The sequence below is a fragment of the Microtus pennsylvanicus genome, chromosome 15 (assembly GCF_037038515.1).
Source record: "Microtus pennsylvanicus isolate mMicPen1 chromosome 15, mMicPen1.hap1, whole genome shotgun sequence".
Classification (NCBI taxonomy): Eukaryota; Metazoa; Chordata; class Mammalia; order Rodentia; family Cricetidae; genus Microtus; species Microtus pennsylvanicus.
This window is the reverse complement of record NC_134593.1, coordinates 37,874,915-37,895,714: the sequence shown is the minus strand read 5'-3', so window position 1 is coordinate 37,895,714 and position 20,800 is coordinate 37,874,915. Positions and strand designations below refer to the sequence as shown.

The window sequence follows — 20,800 nt, the reverse complement described above, 5'->3', positions numbered from 1 at the left end:
GCAGCCCTTGGTCCTCAGGAAAGATCCCTGGAGACTTCTGCTTGGGGGGATCTTGCCTGAAGTTCCCTAAGAAAACCCCAAGGGGCCACCCTGTGAGCCTCAGCAACTCATAGAACCATGGGAGCAACAAACACTTGTTGGCTTCAGACATTAAGTCTGAAGTGGTTTGTTTGGCAGCCCTGTTCTGGGGAAACGTCTATGGCTTCTAGCTAATAGAAAGGCCCTACAATAAAAAATAATTATCCACTTTTGGTTCATCAACCAGGGCTCCCCGAAGGTCCTCCATACAGAAAGAGGAGGGAGCTACTGCCATCATTTAAAGATGTGTCAGACCCCAAAACTGCAACCTTTGTTCATTTCCCATGTGGTTCTGACTTGGACAGGAAAGAGGAAATCATCCTGTATCCTTGGATGCCCCTGGACCTCATCACCAGCTATGAGGAAGCATCAGATCTCTCTCTCTCTCTCTCTCTCTCTCTCTCTCTCTCTCTCTCTCTCTCTCTCTCTCTCTCTCTTTCTTTCTCTCTCTCTCTCTCTGAGACCAGTCCTGGGCCAGCCTCCTAATCACTTGGAACCAGTCCTGGACCTTTTTCCCCAATATGAACAGCACTTGTCACTCCAGCCAGATGCTGAAACTAGACTTGTCTCTATAAGCTCAGGGCCTCTGGACCAGCTGGTCCTTCTACCCTTGTCCTTCACCTGCAGAAAGGAAGATGTCCCATTTCTGTTGAATGGAGGTCCAAAGGGCAGACGAGGAGACCAAAGTAAGATGGACACAATGGGGTACCCACAAATGTTGGCATCTCTTCATACCTTTCATAAGTCCATGAGGAAACTGAGGTTACACATTCACCTCATGGGCACACAAATGTCACAGTGGAATCACAGTGTGACCTAGGTCAGCCTGACAGCAATGCCACACCAGCCTCAGCCACTATACCGCATGGGGAAGGCAGTTAGGGAAGCTGGGTATACACGGTACAGCCATTGCTCTCTTCCAGAGCACGGAAGGAAGTATTTCTTCCTTACCTGTGTGCTGGCTTGCTAGCCAGGACAGATGCCAGCCAGTTTTCAAGGAACAAACATTTCTCCTATCTTAATTGAATCAAGTTATTTGGATTCTACCCACAAAAGTGTCTGGGGAGTGCAGTGATGAAGGAAGAGGTCACAGCCACGGCAGATCTGGCGGTAGTGACGGAACAGAGGATGGCTATGTCTTTTGGACACATCCTGACTGCCCTACAGGTATTACCTATAGGATAATGGGTCACGGGCTACTGTGCTATGATGGAGGAAGGTCATTGGCTAATAAAGGAACTGCCTTGGCCCATTTTATTGGTTAGGACATAGGTAGGTGGAGTAAACAGAACAGAATGCCGGGAGGAAGAGGAAGTGAGCTCAGACTCGACAGCTCTCCTCTCGGGAGCAGACACCTCAGAGCAGAGATGCCATGCCCAGCTCCCAGGCAGACACACACTATGAAGCTCCGACCCAGGATGGACAGAGGCTGGAATCTTCCCGGTAAGCGCACCTAGGGGCGCTACACAGATGATTAGAAATGGGCTAAATTAATATGTGAGAATTAGCCTAGATAGAAATGGGCCAAACAGTGATTAAATGAATACAGTTTGTGTGTTGTTATTTCGGGGCAAAAGCTAGCCGAGCAGGCGGCTGGGGTGTTGGGGACGCAGCCCCGCCGCCCTTATTACTACAGTGCTAGGACTAGAAACTGAACCAGTTGCCTCTACAATTTGCCTCAGAGCTCTGTTCTCTCTGGTTCCTGGCTACCACCCCACCATACTGGGGAAAGGACTACTCAGTCATCTGAACACTTGGCTCAGCCTGTCTGCTCACCTCTTTACTGCATTCTGCACACCAGAGAGACCCAGAGCTTGGCCAGATTGTATTTTTTTTATTTGAAATTCATGTTTTGTTGTTAAAGCTGGAGATGGAGAGGCAGGGAGTGAGGCTGGCTGGACTAGTAATGTTTCCTTGGAGACATTGATTTGATTTCAGTTCTGTACAGAAGGCCCTGGAGCCCGGTCTGCTTCATTTTACGTGGCAAGGAGAGATGTGCTCCTGCTTTCCCACGGCACCCAACCCTTTGAGAAGCGAAGCTGGAATGGGCAAGCATCGGGAACAAATATCAAGAAGTATCTGTTGCTCCAAAGTCGTAGTTTTCAGCTGTGGGGGATGACTCAGATACCTTGGAAGCCGCTACAGAAACAGACATGTAGAAGAGCAATGTATGGGGTGGGACCACAGCTCAGTGGCTGAACCTTTGTGTGGCATGTGTGAGGTCCGAAGTTCAGTCCTAAGCACTGAGGACAAAAACTAGCCCCCTTCACACAAACAGTGAATATCCTTGCTTGATAGTTTTCACTTAAGTACCTCACGATGTCAGCTACTGGTGGGAACCAAAGAAGTAACATAAATTAAAACAAGTGGCTCAGATAAAAAAAAATGGAATGCCTACTGGGGTGATATTTCATTTGTATTTTAATAAACAAAGCTTGTCTGAAGCTCAGAGTAAAACAGCTGCCCTGGTCAGCCGTACAGACCAGGCAGTGGTGACACACACCTCTAATCCCAGCAGCCACACGAGTTGTCATAGAAACTGGGTGGTAGTGGTGCACGCCTTTAATCCCAGCACTAGAGAGAAATATAAGATGGGAGGAGACAGCTCCCACACACTGTCTCATTCTGAGATTTCTGGAGGCAGGATCGCCATTTCGGTCTGAGGTAGAAGTAAGAGTCAGTGGCTGGCTGTTTTGCTTTTCTGACCTTCAGGTTGAACCTCAATTTCTTTTTCTGGGTTTTTATTAATTGTGCTATAGCCTACTGAGATGGGACCTCAGATTTAGAGACTGGAGACACTGGCAAAATAAAATGTGAGCCATTTAAACCATGCCACCATGAATACAGTTTATGTAGTGTTGTAAAAGGAGGCTGCTCGTTCTTTCCTGGCCGCCCAGACCAGAATAATCACACAGAAACTATATTAATTCCAACACTCTTTGGCCAATGGTTCATGCATATTCCTAGCTAGCTCTTACATCTTAAATTATCTGTACATTCCTATTATCTGTATATCACCATGAGGCTGTGGCCTCCCAGGAAAGTCCCAGTGGGTGTCTTTTTCCTTTGGCAGCTACATGGTGTCTCCCTAAATCTGCCTACTCTCTCTATGTATCTCTTTTAGCCTGGTTTTATTCTGCCCTGCCATAGGCCAGAGCAGCTTTATTCACTAACCAAGAAGAGCCACACACATACAGAAGTACGTCCCACATTATAGTTGTCAAGCAGTGGTTGTTTTTATAAATGTTTTTATTTAAGGACTGACTTTATTTTTAGTTATGTGCATGGCTGTGTGGACACGAGTGTGGGTGCCCAGTGGGGCCAGAAGAAAGCACTGGATCTCTTGGAGGTGGAGTCACAGTCATTTGTGAGCTGCCCAACATGGATCCTGGGAACTGAGCTCTGATCCTCTGTGGGAACAGTGTGCACTGCTAACTCTCTAGTCCTTGTTGTCTGTGGGGACAGTGTGCACTGTTAACTCTCTAGTCCTTGTATCAACTCATTTCAATGCTAAAAAGCTCCATAGACTACAACTCCACAAGGAAGAAAATGAAGGAAAGCAAAAAAAAAAAAAAAAAGCCCACCAGACCTGTCTTGGCTACATGATCTTGGTCATGATCTGAACAGAAGCACCCATGTGTTCTAACATGCTTTTAATGACCTTGACAAGGTCTTTAGTTCCTTCTCTGGTGCCCCTTCCTTGTCCCCACCACTCCTGTCCAACTTAGCCTCACAGCCTGGGGTCTGCTTGGGGTGTGGTTTCTGGTCACCACTAAGGTTTGTGGCGTTCTTGCAGTTCCCAGTTCTTCAGTGTGGCTCCAGAGACGACTATCCAGAGACGGCCAAGGCACTTCTGGCCCCCAACCATAGAGAGCAAGGAATAAAACCTGTGGCTATTTTGGAGATGCCTCAGGAAACCTCTGTGGCAGGAGCTAGGCCACAGTTCATGCCATGCGGCCAATGAATGGGTCTTGGAGGCAGGAGATATGGGCCTAAACCACACCCTATGCTTCCTGATCGCCCCATCCCCCTGTACATGGCAGCAACTCTGAGCGTCCAAAGTCTGGAGTCATCTTCCATCGGTGCTTCTCTTGCACATGGCACACCTACTCCATTAGCAAATGTCCTAGATCCCGGGCCTGATTCATCACCTTTGCTACCATCTTCGGTCCAAGTTACTGACATCCTGTTAACCATATGTCTTAAGCCAACCTTGGCCTTCCAAAGCTTGGGTTTTTTAAAATTATTTCTTTGAAACTATAATTATATCATTTCCCACTTCCCTTTCCTCTTCCTAAACTCTCCCATATACCCTTGTTCTCCTTCAAAGTCATGGCCCCTTTCCCCATTAATTGTTGTTACACACACACACATATATATATATACATATACATACATACATATTTATTCCTAAACACATAAATACAACCTGCTTAGTCTGTATAATGTTACTTGTATTTATGGGCTGACCATTTGGTATTGGGTAACCAACTGACGTGCTCTTGCCTGGGAATACTATTTCTCCAGATTTAAGATTCTTTAAGTCCTATAGTTCTTGGTGTAGGGTTGTGGACCCGTGGTCTCTGCCCCTCAACAATCTCACCCCATCCACTTTAGCATGTCTGTTGTGGCTGCCCTTGTTTAGCTCATGTTCAAGCAGTAGTGTTGATGGACGTCATGGTTGTCTGACGTTACTGGGAGACACAATCTTACCGCAAAGTCCCTGCCCCCTCCTCGATAACGTGCCCCGAGTCCTAGTTGTGGGAGTTGTAGCTGTACCTGATAGGACTGGGCTCTACAATTATGCATTTTGATTGGTTGTGGTTTTCTGTAATGGTTTCTATCTATTGCAAAAAGTCTCCTTGATAAGAGGTTATGACCGCACTTACCTGTGGTTATAAGAACAAGCATTTAGGATGTAGTTAGGCATTATGCTGGTTTAGTAAAGTGGTGGTTGTAGATTCTCCCCCACAATCCATGACTTCACTAGCCCTGGGGAGCTGGTTAGGTTTCCAGTTCAGGAGGCACGAGCTTCCTCTTGTAGAGCTGGGTCCAAAGCATACTCTTCAGCTAGCCGCCTGAGTGACTCTTTGAGAGTAGGTCACTCTTCTCAGAGATTCCTTCCTTAATAGCTGCCAGACTTTATTGTTGGAGAAACGATCTCTCACTGAAGTTGGAGTTCACCGATTTGGCTAGGCTGGCTGGACAGAACTTCACAGGACCCACCTGCTTCCATCCCCTGCCCTGGCCACCCACAGGGTACATCAAGAGCCTGGCTTTTCATGTGGCTCTGGGAAATCCCTATGCTTCTGTGGCAGGTACTTTACTGAAAGAGTCATCTCTTCAGCTCTATCTTTCCAGGGGCCTCCCTGTGTACCTTATTTAAAACAATGGCCCTCAGTCCAAACCCGAAACTCTTTATTTCATTCTGGGAGCGTGTCATGATTATATCTGTTGACCTGCCTATTTGCTAGCTTTTGTCAGTAGAATGTGTGTTCCTTAAAGAGAAAGCCAAGATAGTGCCTTAAACAGCAAATGCTTAGTAGATATTTTCTGACTTCCTAAAGCAAGACAGTAGCAACAGAGACTCATGGGAAGTCTTCTGTTGGGATGTGTGAGCCTTGAAGGCCAAGGGTGAGCCTGGGGAGAGTCATTTTCTGCAGAGGGAAGAGTGATATGGAATCAATTAGGAGGTAAGGCCGAGTTTAGTGCAGGACATGGGGGGCACACTGGGACAAGGGTCTTGAGTGCCTTCAGGTAATGTGCACAGAAGCCCCATGCAGAAGTTTATGGCAATTATTTGATCAATTCTTCCAATTGACACTCTGTAAATGGAGATTTCTGTCCTACCTGATCCCACAGCCATTCAGCCCCAAAGAAATAGACAGAGCTTATATTAATTATAAACTATTTGGCTTATTAGCTCAGGCTTATTATTAGCTAGCTCTTACAACTTTTAAATTAACCCATAATTCTTATCTATGTTTAAGCACCTTTTCTTCAGTGCGGCATTTTCATCTTGCTTCCTCTGCATCTGGGTGGTGACTGCAGACTGAAGCCATTATTCTTCCCAGAATTCTCCTAGTTTTGTTGTCCTGCCTATACTTCCTTTCTGGCTACTGGCCAACAAGTATTTTATTAAACCAATGAGTGACAAATCTTTATAGGGTACAAGAGCATTATCTCACAGTACTTCCCCCTTTTTTCTTTCCAAAATGAGAACTCTGAATCTAATCTCCTTTGTCTAGCTTTTTTCCTGACCATTGTCAATAACAACTTGTAACTAACACTCTAAACAGACAAACATCTATAATTAATTTTTTGGGAATGTGCGTGTAGTTTTCCAGGCTACTTCCTGCTGATTAGGTTCCTATAAAATTATCAGCACCCCCAAAGAAAATTTAGGATTATGTTTCCTGACTGGAATATTCTGTGAGGATTGATCATCTTGGCCAGCAATCCCGAGGCTGTTCTAGATGTTGAACTCAGAGGAAACTGCAACAGAGGAGCTCTAAACAGTGGATCATCTGGGCCATTTGTTCCCATTGGAGATTTTTAGGGGGTCTTCCTTGATCAAACCTGATTTTTCTTAATGATTCCACAGCCTCTCATTTCCTGTGGTAAAAAAGCAAAACCTCTTCTCCAAAGTAACATATTTTTTTACTTGAATTTTGAAATCAAGGCATTTTCAAAGTATATATGTTAGATTAATCCAGCAGCATTGATAATCAACTTTAAGCAGGTATTGCTTCTTCCTCAGCAGTCAAACAATTCAAAGACAACACAATAACATACAGTATCCAGATTCTCTGTGTATTTTCCATCTTTATGTAGCTTTGTAAAAAAAAAAAATCTGTTTTTTTTATTTTTGATTTCTGATTTTTTGAGATGGTTTCTCTGTGTATCTTTGCTGTCTTAGAATTCACTCTGTAGAGCAGGCTGACCTTGAACTCATAGAGATCCACCTGCTTTTACCTCCCAAGTGCTGGGATTAAAGGTGTGTGCCACCATACCCAACTACTCTCTTTCTTTTTTAAAGGACTTTCTTTATCCTTTTTCTTTTCTCTCCCAAGGGTATGTATATTTTCAAACATGTAAACTGTTTATGTAGATGGAGGCTGCTCATTCATTTCCTGGCTGCCCAGACCTGAAATAATTACACAGAAACAATATTAACTGTAACACTGCTTGGCCAATCACTTGCACATATTGCTAGCTAGCTCTTATATCTTAAATTAACCCATTTTGATTATTTTATAATTTACCGTGAGGCTTGTGGTTTACCAGCAAGGTTCTGGCTGGTGGCTTGAGTCTTTCTCCTCCAGCACCCACATGGTACCTCTGACTCTGCCTTCTTTCTCCCAGCATTCAGTTTATCCCCCCAGCTCTATTCTGCTCTGTCAGAGGCCCAATCAGCTTCTTTAGTCATTAACCAATAAAAGCAACACATACACAGAAGGACTCCCCACATCACGTTTAGAATTTTTTTAAAAAAACAATCTGTCTTTACTGTATAGCTAGCTCTATCTTTTTCTGAGCATGCGTGTTGTTAATCTGTTAAGCCTCCCAACACCTCAGTCTACATAAAAGCAAAAATATAGGCAAAAATTTAGTCAAATCCAATTATCTCTAAACCTTGGAAATCAAACGAAGACTTTCAGAAATTTGGAGGGTGTTTATTAAAAACAATAACAACCAACCCATCTGTATTCCATGAGAGTTGTGAGCTTACAGTGTTTGCTGGAAGTAGGCTGGTGGATCACAGCTTCCTGAAAGACTGAGGCAAGATGATCATAAGTTCAAGGCCCACTGGGGCTCTAGAGAAAGTTCAAGGACAGCTGAGGTAGATTATGGGAGACACCATGTCAAACTTTTTATAAAGTAACAGGCCAGGTGTGGTAGTTCATATCTTTAACCCAAGCACTTGTGAGGCAGAGGCAGGAGGATCTTTGTGAGTTCAGGATCAACCTGATCTATACAGTGAATTTCAGGATGGCTAGAACTATATCTTGGAGAAACAAACAAACAAAAGCACCAAAAACTATCAAGAGAGTAAAAATACAAACTGGATGAAGTGATTCACACCTATGATACTGTGGTGGTTTAAAAGAAAATGCCCCAAAGGGAGTGGGCACTATTAGGAGGTATGGCTTTGTTAGAGTAGGTGTGACCTTGTTGGAGGAAGTGTGTCACTGTGGGAGTTGACTTTGAGGTCTCCTTTGCTCAAGCTATGCTCAGTGTGGTAGATAGTTCACTTTCTGTTGTCTGTGGATCAAGATGTAGACTCTCAGCTCCTTCTCCAGCAGGTCCTCCTGTATGCTGCCATGTTCTGCCATGATGATAATGGACTAACCATTTGAAACTGTAAGCTACCCCAATTAAATGTTTTCCTTTATAAGAGTTGCTGTGGTCATGGTGTCTCTTCACAGCAATAGAAACCCTAACTAAAACAAATACCATCACTCAGGAGATTGAGGCAGGATTGCTGTAAGTTCAAGGGCAACCTGAGCTACAATAACGAGTTTCGGGTCAACTTTGGCTATAGTATAAGATCCCGTCTATATCAAAAAATATGGAAACACAATTCACAGAATGGAAGAACTATCTGCGAGTCATTTATAATGGCCTGGTATCGAGATTGTGCATAGAATTCTTACAACTTAATGGTAGACACATCACGAATTAGATATAGGAAAGTATCTTAATAGGCATTTCTCCAAAGAAAAACACATGCCTGTGTCTGTGTTGCTGGGAATTAAAATACCCAGGATTGCCTGTGTACCAAGCAAATCATTACTACTGAGCCATACTCTCAGCTATAAAGAGATATACAAATGGGCATTAGGCATTAGAAAAGATATTCAGTATTAATAGCCATTAGAGAAATGACAAAATTACAGTGCAGTACCACTGAGCACCCACTAGGATGATGGTAGCAAATTAGAGAGCTTGTTGACAAGGGTCAAAGGGACTGAAGCCCCCTATCTCTGGTGGGAATGTAGGGCAGTACAACTCCTTTGGAAAACAGTTGGATAGTTCCTGAAAACATTAAACAGAACCATCATCTAACCCAGAAATTCCTCTCCTACTTCTATACCCGAGATAACTGAAAACACATGTTTACATAAACTTATACACAGACGTTCTTTGTATTAGCCAAAGATCCATCTCGGTAAGAATGGATAAACAAAAACTGATACTTTTGAACAATTAAATGTTACTTGACCATAAAAAGAATAATAAATACAACATGAATGATCTGAAAACATTACAGCAGATGAAAGCAGTTTGTGTTGTATGAAATCATTTATATGAAGTGTCCAGACAGGAAAATCCTCAGACAGTAGGCCTGTGGTGCCAGGAATCAGGAAGGAGAAATGGAAAGTTATTCCCAGGCAGTATGGAGTTTCCATTGAAGATAATAAGAATATTCTGGAATTAGACAATGGTGATGTTTACATAATTTTTTGAATATATATCAAAGCACTGTATTGTATACAGTATTGTATTGAATGGATGTTATGGTGTTTCAACAAAAAAATGTTAGGGAAACTAGTTATTACATAGGAGTTATGAATTGAATTCAGTGCCCACGAACTTAAGGGCATGTGTTTAGGCTTCTAAGCCTTGCTAGGCAACACGGTCCTTGGGAACTGTCTCAGGACCTCATAGAAGAATGGCTTCTTTTGAGGGTGCTGTAAGTATCTGATATCAGGGTGATCTGGGTGTCTGATATCACAAGTGACTGTCCTGGACACACATTCATCTCAAAGTGACCCAACCACCTCTGATTCTGTCACTATGAAGATTTTGTCATAGTCTCAAGCTTGTGTTCGGTCTTCTCTCAGTCGAAACCATTTCCAGGTGGTTCCTCAGCTTTCCCATGGCTGCATATGGGGTGGCCTGTGGAGCCACTAGGGAATATATGATAGATAGTATTGCTTGGGCTAAATGTGGTACTTTCACTTTTGCTTCCTGATATCTTATCATGGGTCTTTTTGCTTGTTTTTGGGACAAGGTTTCTCTGGGTAGATTTTTGTGCCTCTCCTGGAACTAGCTCTTGTACACCAGGTTGGACTCGAACTCACAGAGATCCACCTGCCTCTGCCTCCCAAGTACCAGGATTTAAAGTGTGCGCCATCACAGCCTGGTGATGGGTCTTACTAAGAGTCCCAGAACTATCCTTCCCCCGAAGCCTTAAACAGGGTAGATTTTATCCTCTTCAGCTCATCTCTCCATTCACCTGTCGAGCATTTATCATCTACTTATCTATCCATTCATAAATATTAATCCATATATACAACCATCTATCCATCCATTCATATACACAGCAATTCACTCATCACCAATTCAACTTGTAGTCTTGGGGAAGAAAGTTCTCCACTTATTTTTGAAACTGAAATGCAAGCAAAACAAAAGAGCCCCAGCATGAGGCAGTCCAAAGGCTTGCTCTGCTTAGGGTAGTCTGGAGGAGCGGACTGGAGTCTTTGGGAAGGCTGCTTAGAGATTCTAGGAAGTGGCACCCAGAGTGGGAGAACTGTAATGTCTGCCTGCCCACCCCCTGCCTTTGAGAGCACGCCAAGACCAGGCTTCTCTCAAACTCTCCTCTTTGCTGTCTTCCTCAGGGATTCTTCAATCTTCTTGCTTCATCCAAATCTTTTTTTTTTATTCCAGGGCCAGCACAATTTCTGCCTCTCAGAATCATGACACTTCCTCATCCCACAGCTATCCACTCACTAAAAATACTTTCATAGCCTTCTTAGGGTCAAGCCAAAGACAAACAAGACGTAGCACCTGCCTTTATTCCCCAGGACAGGGAAGACAGATGCGGCAACAGCTATGGGGCAGCATGCTGTATCCCCAGGACTGCCCTGACTGGGCCAGACCATGGAGGCTGGGGTCAAGCGCCATCAAGCATCATGCTTTCTGGATGACGTGTCCTATCTCTGCAGTTGGTAGTAAAGGACGGTCTTGTTCCAGTTGGGCTGTCTTTTTCCAAACCTCATGTTGAAATTTAATAATCACTGTAATAAGATTAAGAGCTGGGACTTCCATACGCGATTGTCGTGAGGGTCTGTCCTCAAGAGACTGGGCTGATTGTCATGGCGTGCATTAATAATCGAGACAAAGTGTTTCTGGTAAAAAGATTAAATTCAGCTCCACACAGGCTCCCTTGCCCTTCTGCCTTCTGCCATGGCCGGGGCAGCCAGAAGGCTCACAAAAGACATTACCACCTTGAGCTTGAACTTTAAGGCCCCAGAGTTGTGAGGAAAGAAAAAATGTGCTTTATTAATGACCACCTGTAGTATTCTGTTATAGGCTTAAAGAAAACGCAGGCAGCAACCCCATTCATGAGAGTTCTACCTGCATGTCCTAATCAACCCACAAAGGCCCTGCTTCCCAATATAATTGATTACAGTGGGGGTAGGATTCCAACTTATGGATCTGGAGGGCATAAAGACTCATGACATCCAGGTTCTGCCGTTAGGGCTGCATCCATCCGCGCTGTCTTCTGCGCCCAGAATGTCGGGTGGTGTGGATCGGCACATATGAAGAGCGCATGACTGCCATACTTCCCCAGCTATCTTGGAGAAGGATGCTGGGAGACTGCCAAGGCATTATGAGTTTCCAGGAAGGGGGCTCACCTGAGTCCCCAGAGGAATGACATCAGATTTTGGAGCTGGAAACCATGGCCTACTCTAAGATTTTTTGGGTATGATAACTGCTTCAGTCTCCAGACAGCAAGCAGAGAGAAGAGGTTTTCATTAGGATTAGGTTGTAAGCACCTGTTTTACTGACATTTGGGTTGAAGGGAGTCATGAAGTGCTTAAGAAGCATCCAACACAAGGGAAGGACTAGGCAGGGGTTAGTATGTTATTTTAATAATGATGCCACCTTTCACATGTTCCCTGTCTGTGCAGACATGCATGGCATCTTGGGCTTAGCCTTCTAATATTCCTCAGTTACTGCCAGAAATATCTGACTAATGAACCAGTTCTTTGAGACTATGTGAATAACACCTACGTGAGTCAAGGGCTCCCCTCTAGGGTTGAGGAAAGAGAACAGCTGAGAGCCCATCTGAGACGGCCTCCATGATAGTCTTTACGATTGTCCAATGCTGCCAGCCTCCTAAGGAGGCCTGTGCGCGAAGTGCAGACTGCCTGGAACTACTAACACAGTCAATTTGACCCTTCCCAGGGATAGGTCATTAGATCTTGAGGGACAGTTACTTTATCATCATAAATGCAAGGAATGCACTAACACGGTCCTAAAGGGAAGTCAAATCCCAGGAGCAGGGTGACCTCAGTCACCTGTGACACCCTCACCCCTCCTGCTGGGTGACCTCAGTCACCTGTGACACCCTCCCCCCTCCTGCTGGGTGACCTCAGTCACCTGTCCCCACCCTCCCCCCTCCTGCTGGCTGACCTCAGTCACCTGTCCCCACCCTCCCCCCCTCCTGCTGGGTGACCTCAGTCACCTGTCCTGACACCCTCACCCCTCCTGCTGGGTGACCTCAGACACCTGTTCTGATACCCTCCCCCCTCCTGTTGGCTGACCTCAGTCACACCCTCACCCCTCCTGCTGGCTGACACCCTCCTCCCTCCTGCTGGGTGACCTCAGTCGCCTGCCCTGACACCCTCACCCCTCCTGCAACTTGGTTTTGGTCCCTCACATCATTCATCCTGGGGAAGAAATCACTCTGCGCTCTGACTTAGCTCTGGGGTGTTTGATCAGGATGTCATGGTCCCCTTACAAAATTGATCAGAGACTCTCACCCACCAGGTTACCTTCCACTATGAGCCTAAAATCAAATGGCCCTTGCGCCTGGGGAATCAGTGGTCTTTCCACAAGAGGAAGACTCTCAGAGGATTGTCTTCTCTCTAGAGAAACAGAGAAACAAAGCATGACATTGGTCCCTAGTGCACGGATGTGGGAAGCCAGGATGGTGCTGGGCCAGCAACCAGGCACGGATGATCTCTAAATGGCCACCACCTTTATGTGAAGTCACTTTCCTTGCAGAAGCAGGGCCCATGTGAGCCCCTTTGGATACATAGGCCCTGTAAGCCATGGGGATCTTGTGGAAAGACTGGGCCTGGTAAAGACTGGGCTGAGTCAGTCTTTAACAGCTGAGTCTGTTAACATTGGAGCATGCTGTTCCTGTCCAGTGAGAGGAAACAGTAAGCTTCAACAGGGCCTCCTCCAAATGGAATACCTCTGGGCTTTGTATTTTAAATTCTCATTGTGTATATCCATTGTAGATGGTACCATGTTACATAAAGACATTTTCATACAAGTATATATGTTTTGAGAATATTCTGCCATTTGCTCCTGTTTAGTTAGTGTGGTTGCTGTCTTGCTGAGACAGATCAGGCTGGCCTGGAACTCACTACACAGCCTGAGCTGATTCTTGGGCCTTGGGTATCTCAGGTATCTGCCGTTGTATCTGATGTGCTAATAAGTTTCTGGAGCCACCCTTTACAAGAAACGGTTTTACGACAGTTTCTTAGCATTTAAAAGATCAAATGTCTCCAAAAAATTTACATCAGTTTAAAAAACCAAATAGCTCCTGGGCTGTGGAAGAGGCCTATTGGGTGGTGTGCAAATGAGGACATGAGTCACCCCAGCTCCCATGTGGAAAGCCAGACATGGTGGCACATCTGTATAAACCCAGCGTTGTCGGCAGGGACTGGTGGCACATCTGTATAAACCAGTGTTGGCGGCAGGGACTGGTGGCACATCTGTATAAACCCAGCGTTGGCGGTAGGGACTGGTGGCACATCTGTATAAACCCAGCGTTGGCGGTAGGGACTGGTGGCACATCTGTATAAACCCAGTGTTGGCGGTAGGGACTGGTGGCACATCTGTATAAACCCAGCATTGGCGGTAGGGACTGGTGGCACATCTGTATAAACCCAGTGTTGGCGGTAGGGACTGGTGGCACATCTGTATAAACCAGTGTTGGCGGTAGGGACTGGTGGCACATCTGTATAAACCAGTGTTGGCGGTAGGGACTGGTGGCACATCTGTATAAACCCAGCGTTGTCGGCAGGGACTGGTGGCACATCTGTATAAACCAGTGTTGGCGGTAGGGACTGGTGGCACATCTGTATAAACCCAGCGTTGGCGGTAGGGACTGGTGGCACATCTGTATAAACCCAGCATTGTCGGCAGGGACTGGTGGCACATCTGTATAAACCAGTGTTGGCGGTAGGGACTGGTGGCACATCTGTATAAACCCAGCGTTGGCGGTAGGGACTGGTGGCACATCTGTATAAACCCAGCGTTGGCGGTAGGGACTGGTGGCACATCTGTATAAACCCAGCGTTGTCGGCAGGGACTGGTGGCACATCTGTATAAACCCAGCATTGGCGGCAGGGACTGGTGGCACATCTGTATAAACCCAGCGTTGTCAGCAGGGACTGGTGGCACATCTGTATAAACCCAGCGTTGTCAGCAGGGACTGGTGGCACATCTGTATAAACCCAGCGTTGTCAGCAGGGACTGGTGGCACATCTGTATAAACCCAGCATTGGCGGTAGGGACTGGTGGCACATCTGTATAAACCCAGCGTTGTCAGCAGGGACTGGTGGCACATCTGTATAAACCCAGCGTTGGCGGTAGGGACTGGTGGCACATCTGTATAAACCCAGCGTTGTCAGCAGGGACTGGTGGCACATCTGTATAAACCCAGCATTGGCGGTAGGGACTGGTGGCACATCTGTATAAACCAGTGTTGGCGGTAGGGACTGGTGGCACATCTGTATAAACCCAGCGTTGTCAGCAGGGACTGGTGGCACATCTGTATAAACCCAGCATTGGCGGTAGGGACTGGTGGCACATCTGTATAAACCAGTGTTGGCGGTAGGGACTGGTGGCACATCTGTATAAACCCAGCGTTGTCGGCAGGGACTGGTGGCACATCTGTATAAACCAGTGTTGGCGGTAGGGACTGGTGGCACATCTGTATAAACCCAGCGTTGGCGGTAGGGACTGGTGGCACATCTGTATAAACCCAGCGTTGGCGGTAGGGACTGGTGGCACATCTGTATAAACCCAGCGTTGGCGGTAGGGACTGGTGGCACATCTGTATAAACCAGTGTTGGCGGTAGGGACTGGTGGCACATCTGTATAAACCCAGCGTTGGCGGTAGGGACTGGTGGCACATCTGTATAAACCCAGCGTTGGCGGTAGGGACTGGTAATGGCTGGCCATGGTCCAGCTATCCTGAGTGCCAGTTCCAGTGAGAGACCCTGCTTCAAAAGCTACAGAAGGTAGCGATGAAGAAAGACACCTTACATTGACTCATTGAGTTCGGGTCTATAACCCTCCCCCTGCTGCCCCACACCTGAAAATACACACGGATACACCACACGTGTGCAAAGATGGGCAATTTCTCCTTTCCTCTTTTCTCTTCCTTAGTCAGCGACCTCTTTCCCTGTCCTTACCCCAGCCTGATACAGATAAATGTATATTTAGAAAGAAATTTCCCCACCTAAAACCACTCTGGCTCTTCCCTGTGACAATGGAATTTGTCCTGAAGGAAGTGGGTTGCAAGGCTTCCTGGTCTACCACACTGTCCTGGGACCTAGTCTGACTGACCCATCAGGATGGACTGAAACCCCCTGGAATCACGAGTCCAGATACACCTTACCTCTGTTAAGCTGTTTCTCTCTGGGATTTTGGCCACCATGAAACAAAATAACAAATACACCCTCTTCTGTTCTTGCCCCAATCACAGTCCCTCTGGCCTTCAATTCACCCCATGCTAGAGGAAGCACGCAGATGAAAGATTTCAAGACGCGTCTGATGGATGGCTGCGCAGGGGGATTGGTCTTATGTGAGAGCATCCATCCCCTCTTGCTGAGATAGGCCACTCTGAGGATAGACTTCAGATGCTGGGGCAGAGCCAGGCCAGCTGTGGGGAGCTGTACCCCAGCCAAGCAACTGAATGTCTGCTTTCAGGCGGTCCGAGGAGCTGTTAGAGCCCTCCGCCTCTGCTGCTGAGGCCGCTGTGTCTCTTCCAGTCTCCAGGAAAGGTCACAGAGAGAAAGATTCTTTAGTTCTGGCATCCCACACTTGGTACCGCATCTTTGTATGAAAGCCTGTAATCGATGAGCTTGTTTACTCCGTCAGCCTTGAACGGAGTTGTTCAGAAGTCTCAGAACACTGAAGGAAGCCTAGCCAATGGAGACGCCTTCTCTGTCAACTCCACCCACAATAAGCAACATTATCATTCAGTCCAGTACCTACATTAACTAACCCCACTTATCTGCCTGTGTGTGTGTGCACACACATGCATGCATATGTATTTCTAGAGTCTAGGTTTGGATGCACAGCCCCCTAGGTTCCTCAGGCTCTGTGAGAATCACCCACAGGAGGTGAGGTTGAAAGTTGTCCAATAGGCTGTTTCCGCTCCAGGCCAATGCCACTATTATTGGTGCTTCATCTGCCTTTAGTTGTAATACGTCCTTATATTCCGAGACTCTTCCATAGCCACATCGCCATCTTTGGAGCCTGAGTCTATAGACACATTCTCTGGCCACTCCCAAATACTTTCACCAAAGCCGTGTGTGGTGCCTGTGGGCACAGGGGAGGGACAGCCTTGCAAAGGCTTATCCCCTTGATAAGATTTCTTGAAGCAGAATGTCATGTTCTCACCACTCCCAAGATCTAAGCCACTTTAAAAGAGTGCTATACTTTGTTCCGAATGGCCAAATACCACAAACACTACTCAGGTTCAGGGTTGTGTAACGCTGGCACTCGGAAGGCTGTGTGCGTGGAGAGACAGTCTGCGTTTGGAGGTGGAAGCCTCAGCGCTCAGATTCCAAAGAGTATCCAGTCCTTCTCAACTTTTGAGGTGTTAGGCAAGCATGCCCCAGCTCTGGAGCAGACTGTTTGCAGCATTCAATACACACGTGTGCACACACTTACGCACACATGAGCATTGTTCAGCTGAGACACCAGGGTAGGTAGGTTACGACGGCCTTCCAGTCCCCGATCCCTTTTGACTTCTGTTGTGCAGATATGCACTCTGACTGTGCAAAGTTTGATGCAACAGCCGAGCTCTTACACGTTGAGGGAGAGGTCCTTTTGTGTAGTTTTACTGATGCTGGTGTAAGGGAATATTCATGTTCAGCCAGCAATACTGTGGAAGGGCAGGTTTGCGGGTGCCCAAATCCTGCGTGCTGGGAGACAGGCTGCCCTTTGCTAAATACCTGCGGGGTTCTGGCAACACAGATTATACTGCAGTGGTGTGGCTCTCACATGGAGGCTGGCACAAGTCGCCTCCCTATGTAAACGAGCAACTGGAACATAGAACTGTAGTTTTTAGTAATCATTTTCGCCAAACATTTTAAGCCATTGATTTAACTCAAATGACGCCCAGAAAGACTAGCTTGAGTTCACGCAGGAAGTTAACAGCCAATCAGGCAGGATCAAGACCCTCTTTACAGACCAGTTCTAACTAGAGTTATAAATTCCCTCTACTTTCAGTGAAGACTGGAATTTTAGTAGTTTTGCCAGAGCAGATGTTAGAGAAGATCAAGGCAGTAGGTAAGATCTTTATGACAATCCCTGTCCAGCTAAGGATTTTTACACGGTATGCATTATTGGTTGTACATATTACTGGTTAAATTTTAAAGTGGGCGAGTGGATGGCAGCGACACCAGAGATGAGGTTTCAGGACGGGTCGCCCGTGTAGGGGAGACTGGCTTAGAATTCAGGGGATTTCTCTCCTAACTGCATTTGTTGGCAGGGAATACAGAGCACGGATAAAGCAGCTGTTCCCCGTTTCCCCCACTCTGCATTTCTGTGCTGGGCTCAGGAGGAATTTCACTTTGGCTGACCTGACAGGCCCAGGAAGGAGCCAGGTGCAGGGGAGGTGGACTCTCTGGAGCTGGCCTTTTGGGAACTCTGGCCAGGCTGTGTTCAGAAGCCACTTCCGATGGCCTACGAAGCCTCGGGGCTGCTTTGGAGAAAACCCTCCTGTGCTGATGGACCGCTCCTCCTCCGAGGGTTCCCAAGGAAGGGGGTAAAGAATTCAGTGATTCATCCCCCCTCTGACGCCTCTTCAAATCCTCCCGCTCTGACCCACTTCTGTGGCTGAGCTCAAGCCACCCCATCTGTGATGAGGTCATCTTATTGGGGGCACAAAGGATTCCAGGGGGAACACACATCATATACTGTGGCTATTCACAGCGCTCATTCCTCCTGGCTGCTCAGGGCTAACAATGAACCTTGTCAGCGTTTCATGTGCTTGCAAGAGAGACTCGGGTTAGATGTCTTTCAGGGCATACCCCGCGGGCACACAGTGCAGTTAGAATTACCTCCTGGCTCTAATGAGGGCCTGGGAACAGCTCCGAGTGGCCTATAATTAAGTACATTTAATAACAAATGCACACACGTCTTAGGTGCTCTGAGAAGTGAAAACCGAGCATCTTTCCCCTCCTTCCTCATCTTCCCCTTTGACAAATAAGAAAACAGAAAAGTACATTTTCTCTTTCAAATAACAATGGCAAAGGACGTCTGGCTAGTGGGGAAGGGAAACTTCATTACTGGAGCACATTCTTTTCATGTTTAAAAAAGAATGGTTCTGCTTGCTCAGGCTCTGTGTGGAGATCTGGGAAGGGCTGACGTCTTGAGCTACTTTTGTGTGCTACTTCCAAAGGCTGCTGGGGGCAGTGACCTTGGGGCTAAGCTGCCCCCTTATGGGCATTTCCTCAGCTCACTGCTATGCCCAGGAAAAAAGCAGCAATTACAAGATTCTTCCCAGAAGTGTTCCATGCCCTAGTTCCCACACCTCTGAGCTCCTGGAAGCATGCTGACAGGGTTTATGAGGACACGAGCTAGGGGGGCCGCTCAGGAAACAAAGGTCACAAAGAGTCCTGTGGAAGAAACGAAGGGAAGGCAGTGGAGGTCGCCATGAAGTCAAGGAGCAGAAACTTGCCAGGTGGGCGAGGGGCTCACACACACACTCAGAAGGTGAGGAGGGATGTCGAGCCTGGTCTACCTGCCTGTGGTGTGGATATCTCTAAGGCTCCAGGTCTCCATTTGAAAGGCAATGCTAATAGTTCAAGGAAAAATTAAATCTATGATCAAGAACCTTGTGAAAGCAATAGTAGAAAGCAGCCAGTAGCCTATAAAACATGAGAGCTGAGCGGCACATGGCACAGAACCGTTTAGCATACCCGATGTACAGTAAGTCATCAGCAGATGGGATTGTTAGTCACATGATCACATTTCCAGGGCACCTGATGAGTCAGAGCTCTGTGCATTTTGGGATACTCAGGCACCTGAAACAGGCAAACCAGGCAAACACTGGGTAGTAACACAGTCTTGGGAATCGACTGCTTTTGATTTCTGTGACAACTGATGAACAGGAGATGGGGCGTTAGAATAGGGTGACATTTCTTTTGCCCTATAGTAAAGCGAAATGAATTTGCAGGCCCGTACAATGACAGTGTTGTACATGCCTAGGGTAACATCAATGAGATTAGTTTCTCCAGCTTACAGTAAGTAAGCACACACATCAGACGCTCCCAGCACTTCTGACGTCATGGCCAGCTGCGAAGAGCATTTTATTAGACGGCTTGTGCGAGCCATCTTGTTGGAACATGTGTTTCTAAAAATGTGAGTAGGTACACTTGGAAAGAAAATTTAGCTGAAAAGAAAAGTATGTTTTTCTTTAGTTAAACCTAAAGAAATCTCCAGCGAACATCAGCCAAACGTATTCCTTTTAACTTTGTGTAATCTGTCAGACATAATTTCTCTCATAAGCATTTGCTACTTTCATCGCTGCAATTTGGACAGCAAAGTGTTCTCCACTGTGGGACTCTGGAAAAGCACTAAAGTCAGGATGCAGGGAACTCGGGGCAGGATATTTTTATCCTTGAGAGAGGATACGATACTGGCTCTCTATTATCTGAAGAACCATCCAGAAGCCACATGGGACAGCAGGCACCCTGAGGATCTTTTGGTTCCTTTTCAGTCAAGAGAAGGGGATTTTTTTTTTGAGAGAATCTAACACCTTATAAAGTACTATTGCCCAGATGCTTTTCAGTGGGTTAAAGGCTGCAAAATTGTTATTTGCTGGGCAATATACAGTGGAGAGAAAGTAAAAATAATTCTAGACAGAAACGTGTTGGGTGGGGCTTACAGACTAAGGTCAGCTATGGCCTTAAAGGCTTGGCTATGGGGTGGCAACTGGCAACAGATGATGTATTAAGGCAAAAGTGGGATTTTTTTTTTTATCCTTTGGGTTTGGAACTAGACCAAGCCCCCGTAGTTCCTGCTCCTACTTCCTTCAACCCTGACCTTTTAAGAAATGCAGGTCAATCCATTTCCTCTGCAGACCTAAACCCTTCCAGCGTGCGTTTCCATTTAGAAGTCCACTCACTGCTGGACAGCAGGTCCGGCCACGGCCCAGACTGGCATGGCCGCTGTCTTTTCAGAGTTCTCTCTACTTCCGTTTGGCTTCCAGTACTGGGTGGTGAAGGGTGCTTCTTAGATACTGGACAGCATGGTGGAGGTGAAGATCTGTTGTAAAATCTGAGGGATCTTCTGGGTGTCCATAGCGACAAAAGACCGGCCAGCTGGCAGAGTTCTCTGGAGCCTGCCAGAGGGAAGGGGAGGAAATCACCATTGCAGATCAAGGCTCCCGTTCCAGCCCGGCCAACCACAGCATCAAAATGGGGGTCTTACAACAGCGTGTTTTCACTTTCTC

The 20,800-nt window shown here is 46.5% G+C and overlaps 1 protein-coding gene across 1 annotated transcript in view; it reads right to left on the bottom strand.

Moving 5' to 3' along the window:
* Positions 1 to 19,631: 19,631 nt before the first annotated feature.
* Positions 19,632 to 20,800, bottom strand: part of Vwa8 (von Willebrand factor A domain containing 8) — a 304,908-nt gene continuing 303,739 nt past the window's right edge. The window contains exon 45 of the mRNA XM_075950004.1: positions 19,632 to 20,689. Coding sequence (XP_075806119.1) covers positions 20,581 to 20,689 — 109 coding nt within the window. The 3' untranslated portion in view covers positions 19,632 to 20,580. The remainder of the gene's footprint in view (positions 20,690 to 20,800) is intronic.